Genomic DNA, 20,143 nt, shown 5'->3' on the forward strand with positions numbered 1-20,143 from the left:
GATAGGATAGAGCAAATGCTTATCGTATCTGCAGATGACAAATAAGAGTGGAAGCACCCTCTGCAGGGCAGAACTAGAATTAAGAATTATGTCATCAAGCCAGAAAATTAATTTAAGGGAAAAAAGGCTCGTAATAATTTTTTTAAATCCTGTTTTCGCATTTAGGTAGAAACAGTTGTTTCTGCAAATCCATCAAGAGGGAGGTATTTAAGCAGAGATAAACAGAATTAAAAGCTGAAGAGTTGAGCATAAACATAATAAACAAAGATTTGCAGCAGTGAAAAAGGCAATAGTCAGAGCAGTGTGTGTGAAAAGGTGGCCTGGCAAGGTTTAAGGTGTGTTCTCACCTGTAGCTTTGGTAAAGGACAGACCTGGAGTTTAAAGAAGGATGCAGATTATTTTGAGATCAAAGAGAATTCAGTAAAGATGATGAAAAAAAGGTTGAAGAAATGTGCAAGTTTTCCATTTAAAGCAGGTAAATCTAAGAGAAGGGATGGCAGGAATTATTAAATAAATCAAAATTCCTAGCAAGACACTAAGCTTTTCTCCTTGCCCACTTTTTCAGACAAATAACTGGGAACAGAACATATTTAACATAAGAAGGAGGCTCTTAGAAAGCACTGACAGCACACAGAGGAAGCCCCTGGAATCAGTTGTATGAGTTCTGCAGAGACAGAGTATTTCTGCCAGTAGGGTTTTTAAGGACAAATCAAACATCTGTCAGGGGTTCTTAGGTCTAATTGATTCTGCTGTACAGCAGAGATGGACTTGGATGACCTTTTGAGATTACTTTCAGTATTCTTTCTTCTACTGTAAAAAGAATAATAATTAAACCTAAGCAGGCTAATTTTGGAAGAAACCAAGAGAGAAACAAAAGAGAAGTATACAAAATTAAAAAAAAAAAAAAAAAAAACAGACAAAAAAACTCCAAAAAATAAGCAAAACAAAACAAAACAAAAAAGGGAGACTGGTTAAGCTAATCAGTTACTGACAGACCCTGCTTTTATTCATAACAGCCTAAGTCTAATGTTCAGTCATTACACTGTCTAAAAATCCTATCTCAGCTTTGCAGAAAAGAGAGATGAAGTTTGGAAGGAAACAAGAGGAGTATCCAAGGGCAAGGAACCTTAATCAATAATCAATATCCTTGTCTGGTGCTTTCAGGCAGGGATTATAGGAAAGGCTTCCCTGGCACATGAAGGGGGCTGGGATGCAGGTGAGGTGTGGAATAGGCCTGTGAAATGTGGAATTTATGCTCTGAAATTATTCTGTGCATCTTTCAGGCCCTTGGCTATCAGCTCTACCTGATGATACCTGTCTGGAAACAAAGATGAAATTTAGCTGGGTACTGGTAGAGCTGATCCAACATTATTGAGGCAACACAATTTTGTGGGAGCAAAGGAGGAAAAGTTTCCCTGCTTGAGCATGACCTTTGCTGCTCTGGCTGTTCTCACCCATTTTATTTGGTGCCATGGACACGAGTGGCTGGTGTTGATTTTGGAAACTCCTAAAATTTGTTCAGCAGGGTGAAGTGGATGATGTTGCTTTTTAATGTTAGAGGAATACATTAACCTTTGTATTTCCATAAGCTAAAACTCATTTTATTCTTCCTGATCTCTCTAGAAACAGTGAATCTCTTTGGAAAATATTTAAAAAACGGTGGTAATATTCAGTTGTCATTATTTTTTTCTCAGAGCAATAATAAAAGAATGTATTTTTGCAGTGAACTCAAGCCAGGAATAGGCAAAAGCCTGAATGACCTGACAGTGCTTGGTGGTAACATGTTAATAACTACTTCAAAACAAAACAAAACAAAACGATTTTTTTTCCTTTTTAAGATGACATATATAAAGAGAGATATATAAAATTCTTTTAATGCTACTGGGAGAGGATGATAAAAGACTTTCTTAATTTGTATTTCAAATTCCAGGTTTTGCTGAAGGCTAAAGCACTGGAGGCCAGCAGAAAGGTCAGTGGTTGAGGTGCCAGGCAAGGTCCATGGGGTGCACTGCCTTGGTATAAGCTTTGCTTTTAGTAGAATCCTTCATTCTGCTTTCAAAATCAACACACTCTTTTCCAGACCTAGCAAAATATGTACTCTTTACCTGGACTCATTAGTCTTCTCTTTAAAAACAAGATCCAGCACCACAATACTTAAACCAAAGATCCAGCATAAATTTAAACCTAATACACATAGTCCACAGAGAAATACAGATGGAGTAAGGTCCTTAGATGTGGTATTTTAACATGAATTTTAATCCCATACTTTTAGAACTCTCCTCTACTTCTAAAATTAGAGGAATGTGTCTGCAAATTAAACATTGTACACAGCAGTACAGACAGTATTTGAGATCAATTACTTCCTTAATCCCTAAATAAAACCTCACTTCTTCATGCAAGAGGGAGTTTGTTTACACACAATTGTTAGGTGCAGTGAACCTGCCAAGTGGCATTTCACAGCAAAATAAAAAATTCACATAAAGCTATGGAAGAAGGGCATATCAGATGTAACAAAATCAAACCTTCTATGGAGGGGTGTGACAGCTTGAGGCTGCCTGGCTGAGGTGACACCTTTCAAAGCCTCTGAGCTCCTGGCAGTCTGTCCTTAGCAGTGCTGGCAGGTGATAGAATGAAAAAAGCATTATTGTCACAGAAATATGCATGGTTACAGCCACTGATCCATACAGTGAAAGTTTAATTTGAGAGGATCTTCTTACTTTTGGTTCTATTTCTGGCTCTTCAGCATTGCTTTGCATCTTCCTCTAGACTCTGTACAGCATCAGGTTTTGGTGACCAATACTAATCCAACTACCAAGAAAAGAAAATCTTTAATCTGATCTATTTCATGCCCTCCAGAAAGGTCTTCATATATGAAATACACAGAGCATAAACTCTACCTTATAGAGAATTTTACAGTGCATTTCTTCTTTTACAGTGCATTTCTTCTCCAGCAGTCACTCAAACATCATGAGGAATCATGCATGTGTTTTATCTTTTGATGGAAGGAAGAAGAGTCTGTTTCCACTGGTGGGGATAGAAGTTAGAGTATGTGATGAAAAAAAATAAGTTCTCTGGTATATTCAAGCTCTATTTTTTAATTAAAGTCTATTGAAAACCAGACTCTATTGTTTTCAAATATCATGTTAGGAAGTGAACAATACACAAGCAAACCATTGTACAAGGATGTGTCACAAGCTTTTTACACAGATTCACAGTGATAAATAGATAAAAAGACATTGCTTTTCATCTATATCAGATACTTAGGAAGAATACAAAGTGCAGCTTTTTAATATTATACAGTCTCACCCAGAGGTGTTTCACCAGAAGTCTGGCACATAAACAACTTCTTTTTGAAAACAGATGTTTCCAAAGCATGACAAGCACTGAAATTGCTTCATCCAGATCTCTGGGACAGAGTTGTTGGCACAGGCTCCTTTTAATGTCCATTCCCACCTTCAGAGAGGATCCGTGAGGGCTCCGTGTACTTTGCTGTCATCAGGTAGAAGAGAGCAGGGGCAGGTACCAAGGCAAGCAAAGGCAGGTCCTGCTCAAGCTTATCCAGTTTGGAAATGGAGATGATTCCATAGGCATGGAGTAACCAGTGGCTGAAGAGGACAACGAGCCTTTTCTTCCTCACAAGCAGATCCTTGAAAAACTTGCAAAAATAAACACAATATCCTGTTAGCATTCAGCCTGTTACCCAGCACCTGAAATTTATGAGGTGTGACAGGTAGAGCACAAAAACCATGTGAAGCCTCCTGGGTTTGAGCCCTTCCAGCACACACCCAGATTCTCAGTGCACCATCAGAGGGAATTCTCACATGACATCCCTCCAGCCAAGAGGGGAAGGGATACAGGAAAAGGCTTAAATGTAGAATACACCAGTGAGAAAAGGCAAGAGACAAAGTGGTCTCTGCTCACTCAAGTCTTTTTTACTCTTTTAACACAGGAAACTTGTTTACCCACCTCCACTTCAGAAGCAGACAAGTACACAGCCAGTGTAACCAAAGAGAGCACCAGGATGATGTATGGGAAGGCATAATCTAAAGGCAAACATACAACACATTAAAAGGCAAAAATATGGCACAGCTTATCCTTCAGCAGAGAGTTCTTCCACAGGTGTGAAGCAAACTGAGCTGCTCTGGCTGCCTCTTAGCATGGCACCACACATGCACAGCAGTGAGGGTCAGCCAAGCACAACCTGCAGAGCTGTTCCCTCTGAGGTTTTCTGCTACTTCTCAGTGGAGTTACTCAACACTTACACCACAAATTGAAAAAGGTACATGATGAGATAAGTAGTCAGGCTGAGTGGGGATTTTGTGGCACCTCTCCAAATGTGACAAGAATGCTGGAAGCTAAACCAAAAATAGCCAATCTCTCCAAATTTACACTGAAATCCATTTCCAAAATCAGATAAACTCTGCCTTAGCAAAAAGTGGAACTAGCTCGTTCTGAAGTACTTTCCTCTCCCACCCCCTCTGCTCCTTTTTTGAGAAAGGGACAGTGTCTAGCAGCAGTAGCTGATGTGAAACAGTGCTGGTCAGGAGCCTGGTGAGGATAGAGCTCACCTTTTCAGGTGCAACTCCTCAAAATAACCCTAAACAATATCCTCATTCCCAAAGCAAAAATTGTCCTTCTGTCTCTGGATTCCTTTCTTAGTGTGCATTTATAGGAGTGTTTTTAGGAGAGAACTCACAGAGGAGGCCTCCTCCCACGGCCTGCAGCACGGTGAGGATGGGGAAGAAGTAGAGTGCTGCATAAATGCTTTTAAATCGATCAGACCTTCCCAAACCACAGGCAATCTTCTTAACCAGGAGAGGCCGAAGCAGCATCATCAACACGAGACAGAAGGCATAATAGATAAACACAATGGTGTACCTGGAGAAAAAAAAAAAAAATCCTCAAAATGTGCATTTTCTCATAGAGATTTGGGTCACAACCAAGGAATTTGGGGTTAGTCATGAACTCTAAAGACTTTATAGGCATAAGATTAAAACACAGAATGATGGGCTCACTTTTCCATAGGGGAAACAGTCAAGATGTTTCCTTTCCAAGGAAAGGAAAACAAAAAGAAAACAAGAAGTTTTAAGCTACATAGTGATAGGCTGAGAGGACATAGTCTCAACCTGCACATAGAGAGGTTCAGGTTGAACATCAGGAGGAATTTCTTCACAGAAAGGGTGACCAGACACTGGAATGAGCTGTCCAGGGAGGTGATGGAGCCACCATCCCTAGAGATGTTTAACGAAAGACTGGAATTGGCACTCAGTGCCATGCTGGTGTAGGGCCATAGGTGAGACTCAATGATCCCAGAGGTCTTTTCCAACTAAATTGATTGTGTGATAGCCTGAGCTACGCCACTTTCTCTGATTACTCAGAAAGTCATTAAGTGTTGCAAAATCTATGTAAAACAGCTCAAGGCACAAAAGATTCGGGGGACTGATTGCCATTGATCCCAGCTCTACCTGAACACTTTTGGCAGCTTGGAGGAGAGGCAGGGAGGTACACATTCACAGGGGGTACACACTCAAGGGGGTACACACTCACAGGGTACATGCTCAGAGGGGATACATGCTGATAGGGGGTACATGCTGATAGGGGGGTGTCTCAGGGTGATGTTATGGTGTTTGTATCTCCAGTCGTGTGTTGTGTTTATGTTTGATATTATGTTCTGTGCTTTCAGAACTGACTCTGAAAGTGAAGGTTTGTTTTGCCTTGTTATCAGCCGGTTCACCTCCCACCATGGTCTGCTGTCTAGAAAAGGCTAGTGCTGGCTAGCTTGCTTTTGCTTGCTTGCTTGCTCTGCTTGCTTGCTTTTGCCTTTGCTTCCTAGTTAGTTTAGCTAAGCAGTCCAATTCTTTCCCTGGACTGTTTCTTTTCCTTTCCTCTTCCTCAATACCATCCAACCTGCTCCGGACTGGGATCTGGGAAACACCAAGGAACACCAGGAGCCTGCATTTGGTGATCTGCAGCAGCCATCCCCAGTGCTGGAGAGCAATCCCCAGCACCCAGACCCAGGCGACCACTCCCAGGAAAGACTTTCTGGATTTGTTCATCTCTTCAGAGTGGTGAAAGAGTTTTGTTGTCATCTGGTGTTGTTAATATTTTTTGTGCTGGGGAGTGCTTTGTTCGTTAAATAAACATGTTCTTTTCTACTTTTCTCAGAGAAAATTTTTTCCTGAACCAGGTGGGTGGGGGTTTGTTTTCTGGGGGCTCCTTTCAGAGGGTTTTCCCCAAATTTGCCCTAAACTAGGACAGGGGGTACACACACACAGGGGATACACACAGGGGGCACATGGTCACAGGGGGGTACACACTCACAGGGGGTAGACAGCCTCGTGGGTGCAGTGCACAGTGGTGATGTAGTCAGGGCTGGGGTTGTAGAGCATGGTGTACCAGTCTGAGAGTTTCTTGACGCGGCAGGAGCGGATGTGCAGGGAGCCCACGGGGTCGCTGAGCAGCAGTGTCACCACGGCCGCCGCGCTGCACTCCAGCAGCGCCGTCAGGTGCTGCAGCAGCGCGCTGGAGCTGCGGGACAACAGCACTGTCACACTGCCACGCTGCCAGCTCCTGCAAATCCCAACACCCGCTGGAATCCCAACGCTGCAGAGTTCAAACCTGCCCACTGTGGAAGCTCTTTAAAGTCTCAGGGGATTCAGTGTGTAAAAGAAAGAGCGGTGAGGGTAACGCACCACACAGCTCGGAAGGGGTGATGTTGTGATATAAGCAGAATTTCCAAAGCTGCAGGTCTTTGTTGCAGGTGGTAAATATTCATATATTAAACATTCCCAGTCCCCTATCTTTTCACTTGCTCATAGAATCAGAGAATCATTTGGGTTAGAAGGGACTTTAAAGACTGTCTTAATTCCAACCCCCTGCCATGGACAGGGACAGTTCAAGACACTCCAGAGACATCACTCCTTAAAAAAACTCCAGTCTAACCCCTAATGGCCACATGCAGCTGTGGATTTAAACCTCTTTTTTACAGAACATTTCTGATGTAAAGGCCACAGCAGCTCTGACCCAGAATAGATATTCCCACAGAGAAAACTCAAACCCATCCTCTGGTTGCACTTGTGCAGCCCTGCTGATACTGACCCAGGGGAGAAGGGATGATACAACCTGCTGCTTCTGTCTGCTGGGAACCCAAATCCAGCCCAAACTGCCAGATGTGCAGTGCCACATTAAAGAGGTACAGACCATACCCTGAGGGCAGTGACTGGACAGGGTGCCCTGCAGGACACTTACATTTGTAAATAAACCCTTCTAAAGCTGCTCTAACTTCTGTTGAACCATATCTGCTCAATCAACAAGAAGGATGGATGGGGCTCTGAGCAACCTGGTCTACTGAAAGGTGTCCCTGCCCATGAGAGAGAATTGGAACTGGATGATCTCTAAGGTTCCAACCCAACCCAGACCAGTTTAGCATTCCAAGAACTGCTGGACAGTTCAGCTCAGCATCTCAGACTGATCACTCGTGGATAAAAGATCTCCAATTGTAAACAACCCACCTAGAGAAAGGGTACACAAACCTCTTCTTTCCAGAATACCACTCAATAAAGAACCAGTGTAAAACCAGGGGCAGCATGGCCATGAAGCCGAGGTACAGCCAGTCATAGCGGTCTGGAGATCCCAAACACTCCCGGCAGATTTTGTTGTCATCGGTTCTTTGGCCTCTGGGGCACACCTGCAGAAGGCAGAGGCTGTATTTAGAACCCCACCACCAACAGCAAATCACTGCAGTTCATGGAAAAACAGCTCAAAGCACTGCGGGGCAAGACACAGACAGATTTTTAAAGAGATCAAACAATAACGCAGTAATTTCTCAACTTACACTTGCTCTCCCTGGCTCTTCTTTTTAAGGGGGAAGTATGATTAAAAGCCTTCATGCAAGCCTCCATTTTCCTCTCCTGCTGCCACACCACTCCCTTGCATCTCAGCTCCCTCACCAGGCTGCTCACAACCACTGTTCCCCCGCTTCGTGCTTCCCTTTCATCCATCCCACCCTTCCCGGGTCTCGCTCTCCCTTAGAACGCCAATAAAACCGGCGTGAACAGAGATTTATTTCAGCACAGCTCTCCACACCGTCCCGGTCCCTTCCAGCTTTTCCAGCCGGTCCATTCAGCACCGAGCACCTTCTTCGGGAAGCGATTCGCGGCGCAGCTGCTGTTCTCGCCCCGGCAGCCCCGTTACCGACCCGCATGGGCTGCGGCTCCCGGTGCGCCCCGCACTCACCCCGCAGTCCCCGTAGGTCTCCACGGAGCCGTTCACCGCCAGCACGGTCCTGCCGCAGTACAGCCCGAGGCAGGCGGGCTGGATGTCCACAGCTGCGGGCACAGCGCGGGCCGCGTTACCGGGAGAGGCACCGTTCGGCCACTCCCGGCCCGGTACAGCCTCTAACAACCCCCTCAGCGCCATCCACGCCCCCCCCGCACTCCCAGCCCGGTCCCGCTGCCCCATCCCGGCCCGTCATACCGGCGCGGAACATGGCGGTAACCCGGCAACCGCGGCCGGTACTTCCGCCGCGCCACTTCCGCTTCCGCCGCGGGAATGCGGAGCTGGAACGCGGCGGGGACCGTGAGGGCGTGTCCGTAACGGGGCGCGGTTACCGCGTGGGCGTGTCCGTAACGGGGCGTGGTCACCGCGTGGGCGTGTCCGTAACGGGGCGCGGTTACCGCGTGGGCGCGGTCACGGGGCGGGACCGTGGGTGGGCGTGGCGTGGGCGCGGCCGCGGATGCCCGAGGGGGCGTGGTCTGTTTGTGGGCGTGGCCTCGCGGGGCCTCGGTGGCACCGATGGCGGCGCAGGGCGGCGGCGGCGCTGAGGGTGACAGCGGCGGAGCGGGAGGACGGGCGCTGCCGCCGCACTCGCCCTCTTGCGCGGTGCTGCAGACGGTGGAGATGCACACGGGCGGCGAGCCGCTGCGCATCATCCCGCGGCTGGAGGCGGCGGAGCGGGCGGCGGCGGCGGGGCTGTCGCTGCTGTCGCTGCGGCGGGAGGTGGCGGCCAGGCACGACCACGTGCGGCGGGCGCTGCTGCACGAACCGCGCGGCCACGCCGGCATGTACGGGGCCGTGGTGGTGCGCGGCGGGGCGGCCGCGGACGGCGCGGACCTGGCGGCGTTGTTCCTGCACGGCGCCGGGTACAGCGCCATGTGCGGCCACGCCGTGATGGCCCTCGGCCGCTTCGCCCTCGACTACGGGCTGGTGCCGGTGCCCGCCCGCCCCGAGGCCGCCGTCCGCCTGCGCTGCCCCTGCGGGCCCGTCACCGCCTTCGTGCCCTGGGACGGCCGCCGCAGCGGTAACCCCGTGCGCTTCCACAGCGTGCCCGCCTTCGCTGCCGCCACCGGTGGGGACCGCCGGGTGTGGGGGGGGCTGGCTGAGAATTATGACTAGGGACACATCTGGGAATTGTGTCCCTAGTCCCACTGGTGTTCAGAGGGCGTCAGGGATGCTGTAAGGTGCCATAGGAGTACTTAAAGTATCATCCCTGTCTGCTGCCTCTGCATGTGTCTGCGTTCCTTCACTCTGTATGCAATCCAGCACAGTTTTGCCTCCTCACCTTCCTCCCTTTCTCTGCTCAGACTTGGCCGTTGATGTCCCTGGCCATGGGAAGGTGGTGGTTGACATTGGCTACGGTGGCACCTTCTACGCCTTCCTCAGTGCCGAGCAGCTGGGCCTCGATGTGTGCTCTTCAAAGACCAGAGACCTTGTCAGTGCAGCGAGTGCAGTGACAGAAGCGGTGAAGAAACAGGTATGGAGGAGCACTGTGGTACCCCAGCATGTTCCCTTTGGGGTGACTGTGCCAGACAGATGCTCAGGATGGGGGGAGAGTTCCATCCTCCTGGCCCCATGTTGAATTTCAGAGTCCTTACAAGGACATAAGGAGCCTTCCTGCTTCTCTCTGTCTCTGTTACCTGTGAAGCAGAGGTGGAAATGCAGCCATGTGGCTTTGTCCCCTTCCTCTGGTCTCTCACAGAAGCTGCACTGCACACATTGCTGCTGCTGTGTGCATTTGTGATCCTCTCTGTGCTGTTCCCAGTTCAAGCTTCATCACCCTGAGAGTGAAGACCTGGCTTTCCTCTATGGCACCATACTGACAGATGGGAAAGATGCCTTTAGTGAGGAGCCCACCACCAACATCTGTGTGTTTGCAGATGAACAGGTACAGAAACAGGCTCTTCTCGGGCACAAGAGGCACCACAATTGTCCCTTTGTCCCTTAGATCCACTGCAGAGAAGAGAGACTGTTCTGGTTCTTAGTTTGGGCAGTGATTGATTGTGCTGCTGTCATGTCTCTGGAGAGCTGAGTGTCGATGCACACATTCTGGTTTTGCTCCTAATAGTAGAAATACTTCTGCACACCTTAGATGATGGCATTTTAAAAAGGTTCATACCCAAAACCTGTTGATTGGAATTTTCCAGGAGATCAGGAGCTGAGACAGGATCCCAGCATAGTGCATGTGCCTGAAGTCCTATTTCAGGGAACATCTGGAGATGAATAACAGGAGAGAAAAATGGGGTGTTAAAATTCTCTTCTTGTCTGCAGTGCATAAGGTATCACATAAATGGCAGGAGAAGTTTGGGTTGGACTTCCCAGCAGTGAGGAGTGTGGAATGTCAGGACAGGTCACCTCAGAAGCTGGCCAACACTGTGTTCCTGGAGATTTTAAAAACCAGGCTGGCCAGGAGCCCCCTCAGCGTAAGGAGAACCAATCTTGCCTTGAGGTGTGAGAATGGGGCAGGTGGCCTCAGCCCCTCTCAGTCCTGAGATGATGTTGGGAAGATTTGAAGTGCTCCTAAATAGCCTCAGTGTTTATTAGATCATCCATTCCTAACTGTGCCAAAGCCAACCACAGTCCAGAAGTACCCCAAACCTGCTTCTTTCTTCCTTCTCAGTTCTGGTGTATCAGGATTCTCTACAAAACGCTGGGCTGTTGGAGTTTCCCCTGATTGCAGTGTAAAGGTGGCAGAAAGAACTGAGGGAAGGAATCCCACTTTGTATTAAACCCCAAAATCTAGAGCTGGTTGGTCTCTTCTGCTGTAGGTTGACCGAAGTCCGACAGGCTCGGGGGTGACAGCTCGCATTGCCTTGCAGCACCACAAGGGACTCATCCAGCTGGAGCAGAGCAGAACCTTCCGCAGCAGCACCACGGGCTCCTTGTTCACTGGGAAGGCAGTGAAGGCAAGTGGCTCATGCTGGACTTTCCCCCTGTCTCAAGGGCTGCTGGAAATGTGCTCAGTGGGGAAGCAGAAAAGCCTTTCTGTGCCTAGGGAAGGAGGGAGGTGCCTGTGTGTCTTGCCCTCCCACAAACCTGGCACTAAAAGGATTTTAGGACCTTGTTGTGTTGCGTGGCTGCTTTGGGATGTATCAGGGCAGGGGTGTCTGCATAAATGTCAGGCAGCACTGGAATTCTGTAGAGCTGGGAGAGTGGAGAACCTTCTGTTGCCTCTAACCTCATCCTGATCCCTCTGCAGGAGGCCAAGTTTGGGAACTACAACGCTGTCATTGTGGAAGTCTCAGGAGAAGCCTTTTACACTGGCACAGCCACCTTCACTGTTGAAGAGGAGGACCCACTGAAACACGGCTTCTTCCTCAAGTGACCAGAGCCACGGGTGGTGGCAAAGCCTCACTGATGGTGCTGCTCTTCTCCTGCCCGTGAATTTCTGTTTTGCTTCTCCACACGTTGCAACAGGAGCAGCCTTGGGTGGTGTGACAGCATTTGTCACATTTCAGGATAACAGGCTTGTTGCCCTGTTGTGATTAGCATATTGGGTGCACTGTGATTAGCATATACAAGCTGCTCTGAAAAGCTGTAGTATTTCTCTTCTTTTTCTTTTTCTTCCCCGTAATTCACAGAAAACTGAGCCGATCGAGCTGATCTTGGAGAGCTGCCTTCAAATTTATGTGCCTTCTCTATGTCTGCAAATTATGAATTTCAAAGTTAGATTTCTATTAAATACCAGCTGAAAACTCGGCCATTTTCCTTGTTTTCACTCCCAGATCTCATTTGCAGGATTGTGCTGAGTATGTCATGACTCTGGGTTTGAATTGCTAACTCTTGTCTCCTGCTCAGCCAGCTGTGCTGTTCTGTCTCATGCCCCAGCTTCCCTGCTCAGCCTGTCCAGACAACCCCTTCTTGCTCATTCCACCCCACCAGGGCTCTCCTGCATTCTGGGGCTGGGTGCAGGTATTTGATCAGAATTTCCTGTGTTCCTGCTGAGTGTCCATGCTGTGCTGCTTCCCTAAGCCTTCCTCTCTTGCTTATCTTGGACCACTGGCTGCAAATACCCTGTGATTAACTTACAACAGGAGCAGCTGTGTTTGAAAGTCTGAGCCATTATGACCTTTGACTGCTAATTATTTACAGATTTTGTCCCAGTCCAGGGGCAACTTGTGCAGCAGAGTGCAGTCAGTGCTTTGCCAGACTACCTCCAGGGAAAAAAGCAAGCATTTGCAGTGGCAGGAGCAGACCTTCAGACCTCTGGTGGCTTGTCACTTCCACTCTGTCTCAAGATAAAATGGTGCTTGTTAAATAAAGACACTCAAGGGAGGAACTGTCACTTGTTAAAATGAGACATGAGAATGGTCATCTCATGGAAGCTCATGCAGCAGAAAGGTGCATACTGGTGAACTTAGATAAGGTTGGCACAGAAAAGCTTGGCAGTACTTTCTTCTGTCAGAAATAACTTTGTAGCAGGAGGAAACAAAAAAAAAAAATCCCCTGATTTATGCAACTGCTGTGCTGCCAATAGAGGTTTTTTGGGATGCTGTCTGGGGCTCCTGCTCCCAGCTTCCCTGTAACTTCTTTGTAAGTCCCATACAGCCTTACAAGAAGTGGCATACACATCCTGTGTATCCTGTGTGCCTGCAGGAGCACACTCTTACATGTGTTTTCATCTTCTGGGCATCTCCCTTCTGATCAGCCTGGCTCCTTGGAAAGAGCTGGGACAGCAAGTCACAAAGCACAGCACAGGATGTTTGGAGGTACTTCAGGCATTAACTGGGGCGCATCCTTCATTACCATCCTTAAGAAAAATTTCAGATGGGAGCAGGCAGCTGCGGATCAGAGTGGTAGAAAGGGGTGGGGGGGTGTTCAAACCCCAGCCTGGTGAGCCAGGCTGGTGGTCCCAGCCTCCCGCTGTGTCTGGGGGTACCCGGTCCTCCGTGATGGGGCTGCCAGGGGAGCACATCAGCGGGGACCCGCGGGATGATGCCGCTGTGGGCACTGATGGTCCGCAGGGGCTCGGGTCCGGCTGGGCCGGTTCGGTTCCCCGGGCAACGGCGGCCGAGCGACGTCAGCGGCCGGGGGGGCCGGGAGCGGCGGGGCCTGTGCAGCCGCGGCCATGAGGCTGCGCATGGAGCCGGCGGCGGCCGTGCCGGGCAACCTCTCCCGCGGCGGCGGCAGCAACGAGAGCGGCGGGGCGGCGGCGGGGACAGCAGCGGGGTGGTCGGCGGCGGCGCTGGCCTCGCAAGCGGCCGCGCTGCTGCTCATCTTCGCCCTCTCGGCGCTGGGCAACGGGGCGGTGGTGCTGGTGATCGCCCGGCACCGGCAGCTCCGCACGGTCACCAACGCCTTCGTGCTGTCGCTGTCGCTGTCGGAGCTGCTGGGCGCCCTGCTCTGCCTGCCGCTGGCTTTCCTCAGCCTGCTCAGCCGCCCGCCCGGCGCTTGGCTCTTCGGGCAGCGCCTGTGCCTGGCCAGCGCCGCCCTGCACGCCGGGCTGGGCATCGCCGCCACGCTGACCATGGCCCTGCTCTCCTTCGACCGCTACTGTGCCATCGTGCGGCAGCCGCGGCACAAGATGGGCCGGCGGCGCGCCGCGCAGCTGCTGGCCGCGGTGTGGCTGGCGGCGCTGGCGCTGGCCGGGCCCTGGTACGGGCTGGCGGGCGAGGGGCGGCGCGAAGCCCGGCCCGGCGCTTTCCGCTGTGTCTACGTGCTGCCCTGGGGCTCCTCACGGCTCGGGCCTCCCTATGGCGCTGCCCTCATCGTGCTCTGCTACCTGCTGCCCTTCGCCGTCATGTGCTTCTGCCACTTCAACATCTGCCGGGCGGTGCGGCTGGCCGAGAGCCGCGTGCGGCCGCTCACCACCTACGGGCACCTGCTGCGCGCCTACGGCGAGATGCGCACGGCCACCACCGTCCTCATCATGATCGTCTCCATCATCTGCTGCTGGGGGCCCTACTGCATCCTGGGGCTGGCCGCCGCCGCCGGCCGCCTGCCCTTCTCGCCCACCATGGACGCGGTGGCCAGCGGGATGGCCTGGGCCAACGGCGCCATCAACCCGCTGATCTACGCCGCCCGTAACCCCAACATCTCGGTGCTGCTGCGGCGCAGCCGGGAGGGCGGCTACAGGACTAGGAACAACATGGTGGCCTACCTGTCGGTGCCGGGCCGCCAGCCCCGCAGCCGGGCCGAGCGGGTCCGGGAGCGCTACATCAATCGGCACAGCGGCGCCCCGGGCAGCGGCCTGTCCTCGTCCAGCCCGGCCAGCGGGGCAGAGCTGGCCATGTGGGCCTGCAAGACGCCCGCCGTGCTCTTCTGTCGCGATGGGCAGCCGGGCGCTGGCCCTGAGGCCACCCTGAAGGCCAAAGCAGGCGCCATCGACACCAGCCTGTGAAGGGATGGGGGAACGGGATGGAAGCGTCTGGCCCCGCGGCTGCCTCCCTGGAGAAAGTCCTGGTGCCCCTTGGCAGCCGGAGTGCCGGGAAACTGTGATGGGTCTGTGTTTCTTCTCCACTGTGGTGACCCAAGAGCTCCACAGGGAAGGGAAATCCCCCTTCCTTTCCAGCAGGCCTGATGGATGCATCCATGACAGCCACCGAGCGCAGCCAGCGCAAGAGCTCAGCTGAAAGAACTGAGCTGTTTGCTCCAGAGCTGCAGAAAGTGCCACTGAGAAGCTGCGGGGCTGACACACCAAAGCAGCCCAAACTGTCTGAATGACTCCGTGAGCTGCTTGTTAAGTGCCAAAAAAGCAACTGAAAGTGAGCACCGGCAGCTGGAAGCCACTCTGAAAACACCACACTGTGAAAAACCGCATCATGGCAGGAAAATGTTGCTTTTATCTGTTATATGTGGAAGTGCCAACAGTCAAAAAGTCACAGATTGTAGGACAGGCTGAAAAAGTGATCTATTTTTTATTTATTTATTTAAACGCTGAAGCATAACAAGAAAAGTAATTGTGAAAGGGAAGATGTATGATACTGGAAGGGAAGGAGAGGAAGGTAATACCTCAGATGTCAGAATTTCAGCAGCCTTTTCTCTTTTTTTGAGGGTATGGTCAACATAAAATACTATGAATATGAGAAACATGAGTTCCTCAAACAGACTGAAAAGGGTGTGGGCGTAAACTGTGGTGTGCACAAGATGTATGTTTTCTTTTTGAGCTCATCTGAAGTGTCTCTCATCTCCAAGGGTTTTACCATAATTAGAGGAGCTGTGTGAGAGAAGTGTCTGAAAGGAGAGGCAAAGCAACACCACGTGTTCTCTGTGTGCTCTGCAGCATGTGAAAATGTGTATATGCACAGAACAGATATTGTTGTATTGATGGCAGCAATCCATGGGAATACGATATTTAAAAAACAGCTGTTTGCTGCTGAAAAAAGAAAGGAAAATAACACCATGGAAATACAATTGCACAGCATAAATTTGAACAGATTTATCAGTGTAATCATTTTGTTCAAGGGCCCAAAGCCTTAAATTAGTATTTTGAATCTGAAATTTAAGATTTGGCCTTCATTTGTCTTTGCCAGAGTTTAGTGTGAGACAGTATTTTTCCTTGTACAGGCTTTAAAAATACAGTGTTTTGGTTTTACTGGATTTTTCAGCTGTTTGTGATGCAAGTGAACACAGTATCATTATTTTGTAAGTGAGGCAAATAAATTATCTTTTCTGCAGGAAATGAAAGTGTCTTAGCCTGATGTCATTCTCAGGCCAGCCTTGGGAAGGGAACTCCTGTAAAAAAAATTGCCAGATGAATGATAGTAGAGAGACATACTTGTTTGTGAAATTTTAATGCAGCTAGTTTCCATGCTGTAAGCATTACGGTAACTTTGTTCTCTGATGCTCCCATGAGGGAAAATCTGACCCTTGACTACTCAGCACTGCTAATTTGCCCTGCAGCTACTGGATTTTGCAGGTTGAGCAGTGTTTTCTTGCTGCTTCAGAAGGAAGCTGTGCAGAAAGCCCACAGCTCTTCACAGGAGCTGTTTGTCAGCGAGTTGTGGAAGGGCAGGAGAGGAATTTCTGGCACAGCAATACCTGGCTAAGTGTAAATGGAAAGGAGGGGTGGTTGTCAGTGACGAGGTTGGGTTTAACTCTTACCTGGGTAGCTGCAGGTGGTAACAAGGAGATTGGTGGGGGATAATTGATCATGCAGAGCAAATGGCTGAAATCCCCTGGGAAGGGTGGTGCTGCTCCCCTGACTCAGTGCCTGCCTCTGAACAACCCCTGATTCCCTCTTTTTCATACTGGTTTCCTTTTCTACTGATTTGATGTACCACAGGCCAGGGAAACATCTCTGTGGCAATCAGGTATGGCCAGGGAAGGACTGGGGATGTCAGGATTGAAGGAGCTGCACTGGGAGTGGAAGTAGCACATCTTTCTAGGGAAGTGGTAGCAAAGCTGTTATAACATGGGTTTCAACATATTTTTAACAAGCTCAGGCTGGTGCATGTTAGTTTTGCACATGAGGAATTGAGCAAGGGCAGGTGGTGGTCTTGGAGGCATCACAAATTGGCACATTTCAGTGGAAAGCTAATTTGGGCTGAACCAAGAGGAGATTCTTGACCTGATCCTTTTTGACTTGGACCCGCTGCAGCTTCAGTAGAGAGCCAGCTTGTGTTTCAAAGTTGTTCCTGGCCTGTGCTCCTCATAATCACAGAATCATAGAATCATTTCAGTTGGAAAAGGCCTCTTAAGTCATCAAGTCCCAGCACAGCCAAATCTACCACTAACCCGTGTCCCTAAGTGCCACACCTACATGTCTTTTAAATGCCTCCAGGGACTGTGACTTTACCACTTCCCTGGGCAGCTTGTACTGGTGTTTGGCAACATATTCTGTGAAGATATTTTCCTTAATATCCAATTTAAACCTCTTCTGCTGCAACTTGAGGCATTTTCATCTGGTCCTGTTATTTGTTACCTGGGAGAAGAGACCAACCCCACCTGGCTGCAACCTCCCTTCAGGTAGTTGTAGAGAGGTTCCTCCCAAACCTCCTTTTTTCCTGGCTAAACACCCCCTCAGCCACTCCTCACATCACAGCACTGTTGAACAAGCCAGGTACATAGGTCTCTACAGCCACATTTTTAAAAGTATGTTTAAAAAAATACAACCAAATGGTATTAACTAAACCACAAACAGCACAAACCACACCAAAGGCTGCAGGCTGCCTGCCAAAACAGTCCTTGAAATGTTGCTGGGTCCCAGCTCTGCTGAAAGGTGCTGCTTCTCACCCAGCACCAGAGTGGGTGAGAAGGTCTGTAGGTCTGTCCCTGCACCTCACAACGGTTCCATGTGCTCATCTGGGAGAAAGAAACCAGTGGATTAAGGCACTGTTTTACTCTAGCTCTGAAAACTCTGCCCTCTGTAGTTGCAGGTGCTTCTTCTTGGGTGAGAAGACTTTGCAGCAGGTGGCTCCTGGCCAAGCCACTATGGGACATCACCCCCACATCTCCCACATGCCCATGCTGGTGTCACCCCACTTAGAGATCCCTGTTCTGTGGGCTGAAAAACTCAGAAGACAGGAAGACACTGATGTTTTAGACACTACAAAACAGGCTCTGAGGCTCCAACCCTCCAGTTTCTTTCCTTTTTCCTCCCTTGAGATGAGCCTGGACAAAGCAAATTGCACAAATCTTATTTGCTCAAAGATATTGGGACATATTTTAGCACACCAAAAATCATGCGGATTATTCTGTGTAGGATATTCAGCATAGGAGAAAGAGGATTTCAAGTGATTTGAAGACCAGTTCAGCCCTGGATACTGGAGAAAACTGCAGTCCAAGGCAAATTAAAAATGAGTCTTTGGGCTCTTTGGTCTCTTGTTGACTTTCCAGCATATTTAAACCCTCAGTTTAAGAGTACCTTAGTATTTGGCAATGATAACATGCCACTGGCTGAACTAACACATTATATCTTAGAAGGAAAACATTAAGCCTTGATGAATGACAAGCATTTCAGAACATACTGCTCCAACTGCATGCAGTGGTAGTTTTCCTGCTGATTTAATCATCAGATTCATTCAAGTAGTTATTTTCCCCTCCCTTCTTAATCTGTGGATGAAGCCTCGGTTCAAAGCAAATGCTTTAAGAAGTGTGAACAATTAGCAGTCCAATTAGCAGTATTTACAAGTGACAGCCAGATGGGCTGTAATAGCTGCCATCAATCACCAGAACGGGGAGAGCTCAGGAGTACGAAATACCCCATTGCTGCCTCTCTTGCAGCGCTGGTGTTGATTCCTGTATCCAGCAGATGCCAGCAGAGACCTCAGCAGCCGGCAGAGCTGTCCCGGCAGTGATGCTGAGAAAAGCCTTTCTGTTAATGAGATCAACCCTCAGAACCGCTGCTTCCCAAATAGGGGCACTCAGGGTAGGGCTTGTGACTGATGCCCAAAGAGCACCTCACCAAAACTTATTTTGAAAGACAAATTCAACACGTGCTGCTCTTTGGGAAGTTTGTTGTACGGGCTGAAATGAGTAATTTGGAAAGCACATCAGAAAAGTGGGATTTTGTGTGTGCAAGCCAGAGCTGCAAAAGTGCAGCCTGGAGGGGCTGGTGAGCTCAGTCCCAGTGCTGGCAGCATGCTTTGTTCAGCAGCACAGCTGCCTCTGCACTCTGGATGCTTTTGTATTTTCACATGATAACTCTGATTATTAATAATAAATGGGTGCACATCTAGATCTGCTTACAAAGCGTTACAGAGCCACAAAGAAAAGATCCCAAGTCCTCCAGGAGGAATAACCCACAATAAGATCCACTCTTGGTGGACCTCCTGCTCAACTGCACTGTGCTGCTTTGCTGCTGCAAGCCTCGGGCTTGCCATGACCAGTGGGGTGAGTCCCAGTGGCTTCACTGGGAATGAATGTGGGAGGATGAGGCCAGCTCTGCCTCCTACAGCATGGCCAGCCCTCCTGCTGTCCCCAGTTTGCAGAGGAGTGCTGGGTTTTCAGTGCCACGCTGCTGGCAGGCCACTGAGTGCTGAAGCATCCACACTCTGCACAGCCAAAGTGCTTGGGCAGCAGCTCAGCATTTCTAGGTTTTTTTTTTTTTTATTTTCCTAGAAAATCACCGGTGGAAAAGTGATGTAGGGAAAGAGAGACTGTGAATCCCTCTCAGTGGCATGAAATGGGTGAGTCACAGGGAAAATCAAAGTGAAAGCAGCAGAAACCCCAGGGTGCAACACTGAGGTCTGCACTAATCTGTCTGGGGATGATCTCAGCCACCAAGACCCCAGGAGGCTGGGACAGAGGAAATTAAACAAGGGGGACTGTGTGCTGGGGCTGTTTGTGCTGGGGCTGTTTGTACTGGGTGGCAGAGTTTGTACTGGTGATCACAGGAGATGAGTAGGATCCAGCTGTGATTCAGCAGAGGAAGAAAATTCACCCTGAGAGGAACTGCTTGTTATTTGTGTTATTTCTTGACTGCTGGCACTGAGCTCCTCCAGGTTCAGCTGGTTTCACAAAGACAAGCAGTGCTAGAAACCCACAAAACCAACCAGGGAGCAATTTCCAAGTACTTGGGATCCTTAATTTTATACATCCATTATTCTTGCCTTTATTTTTAATCTTATCTCTTGCATAGTCAGTTCAGAAGCTAAGGGAACATCAAAAGGTAATCATAAAGGTAATAAAGTTTTTTTGGAAAGATTTCTTTAGACCAGAGGATTGTACCTTTCCTCAGGGGCCTTTTATTGTGTGCACTGAAGAGTTAAAGGTGTTTGCAAACCACAGTGCTCCACACATTTGCTTTCCCTTCACATATGGGAACACCTCCTTGCCACTGTGAAGAAAAGCAGAAAGATGCAGCCGTGATGACTCTGGATGGGCCCTACAAATTAACACACTCCCCCAGGCTCATCTACCCTCAGGGTAGATGTGAACAAAACCAGCAAAATAAATTTCTCTGAAATTCATCTCGCCCTCCCAGCAA

The 20,143-nt window shown here is 49.4% G+C and overlaps 3 protein-coding genes across 10 annotated transcripts; 2 read left to right on the top strand and 1 right to left on the bottom strand.

The window, feature by feature from the left end:
- Window positions 1-2,233: 2,233 nt before the first annotated feature.
- On the bottom strand, window positions 2,234-8,614 carry JKAMP (JNK1/MAPK8 associated membrane protein). 7 transcript variants are annotated; one of them, XM_030275184.4, is made up of 7 exons: window positions 8,476-8,614; window positions 8,236-8,327; window positions 7,533-7,687; window positions 6,322-6,528; window positions 4,697-4,878; window positions 3,967-4,043; window positions 2,234-3,655 (listed from the first exon to the last, which is right to left on the bottom strand). In XM_030275184.4, exons 1-7 carry the CDS (start codon window positions 8,486-8,488, stop codon window positions 3,437-3,439), a joined length of 945 nt encoding a protein of 314 aa, XP_030131044.2. In that variant the 5' UTR covers window positions 8,489-8,614; the 3' UTR covers window positions 2,234-3,436. The 7 variants fall into 7 exon arrangements, with proteins under 7 accessions (XP_030131044.2, XP_030131043.2, XP_030131042.2 ...); XM_030275183.4 differs by having other exon boundaries at window positions 6,322-6,570; XM_030275182.4 differs by having other exon boundaries at window positions 6,322-6,570; window positions 7,512-7,687.
- Window positions 8,528-11,972, top strand: L3HYPDH (trans-L-3-hydroxyproline dehydratase). 2 transcript variants are annotated; one of them, XM_072930531.1, is made up of 5 exons: window positions 8,528-8,587; window positions 9,582-9,751; window positions 10,040-10,162; window positions 11,043-11,180; window positions 11,474-11,972. In XM_072930531.1, exons 1-5 carry the CDS (start codon window positions 8,551-8,553, stop codon window positions 11,597-11,599), a joined length of 594 nt encoding a protein of 197 aa, XP_072786632.1. In that variant the 5' UTR covers window positions 8,528-8,550; the 3' UTR covers window positions 11,600-11,972. The 2 variants fall into 2 exon arrangements, with proteins under 2 accessions (XP_072786632.1, XP_002200408.5); XM_002200372.7 differs by lacking the exon at window positions 8,528-8,587 and adding an exon at window positions 8,749-9,346.
- A 1,356-nt stretch (window positions 11,973-13,328) lies between these two features.
- On the top strand, window positions 13,329-15,900 carry GPR135 (G protein-coupled receptor 135). The gene has a single exon (XM_030275180.4). It carries the CDS (start codon window positions 13,343-13,345, stop codon window positions 14,612-14,614), a length of 1,272 nt encoding a protein of 423 aa, XP_030131040.4. The 5' UTR covers window positions 13,329-13,342; the 3' UTR covers window positions 14,615-15,900.
- The last annotated feature ends 4,243 nt before the right edge of the window (window positions 15,901-20,143 follow it).

This window comes from Taeniopygia guttata, chromosome 5 (assembly GCF_048771995.1).
Source record: "Taeniopygia guttata chromosome 5, bTaeGut7.mat, whole genome shotgun sequence".
Taxonomy (NCBI): domain Eukaryota; kingdom Metazoa; phylum Chordata; class Aves; order Passeriformes; family Estrildidae; genus Taeniopygia; species Taeniopygia guttata.

Excerpts from the sequence above, each read along its gene's own strand:
- JKAMP (XM_072930528.1), bottom strand. The coding sequence starts at position 8,418 with ATGGCGCTGAGGGGGTTGTTAGAGGCTGTACCGGGCCGGGAGTGGCCG. Across the intron at positions 7,688-8,235 it reads AGACCTACGGGGACTGCGGG|GTGTGCCCCAGAGGCCAAAG; the intron begins GTGAGTGCGGGG and ends TGCCTTCTGCAG. Across the intron at positions 3,656-3,966 it reads TGTCTGCTTCTGAAGTGGAG|TTTTTCAAGGATCTGCTTGT; the intron begins GTGGGTAAACAA and ends TATTTTTGCAAG.
- L3HYPDH (XM_002200372.7), top strand. The coding sequence starts at position 8,794 with ATGGCGGCGCAGGGCGGCGGCGGCGCTGAGGGTGACAGCGGCGGAGCG. Across the intron at positions 9,752-10,039 it reads CAGAAGCGGTGAAGAAACAG|TTCAAGCTTCATCACCCTGA; the intron begins GTATGGAGGAGC and ends TGCTGTTCCCAG. Across the intron at positions 11,181-11,473 it reads TCACTGGGAAGGCAGTGAAG|GAGGCCAAGTTTGGGAACTA; the intron begins GCAAGTGGCTCA and ends ATCCCTCTGCAG.
- GPR135 (XM_030275180.4), top strand. The coding sequence starts at position 13,343 with ATGAGGCTGCGCATGGAGCCGGCGGCGGCCGTGCCGGGCAACCTCTCC.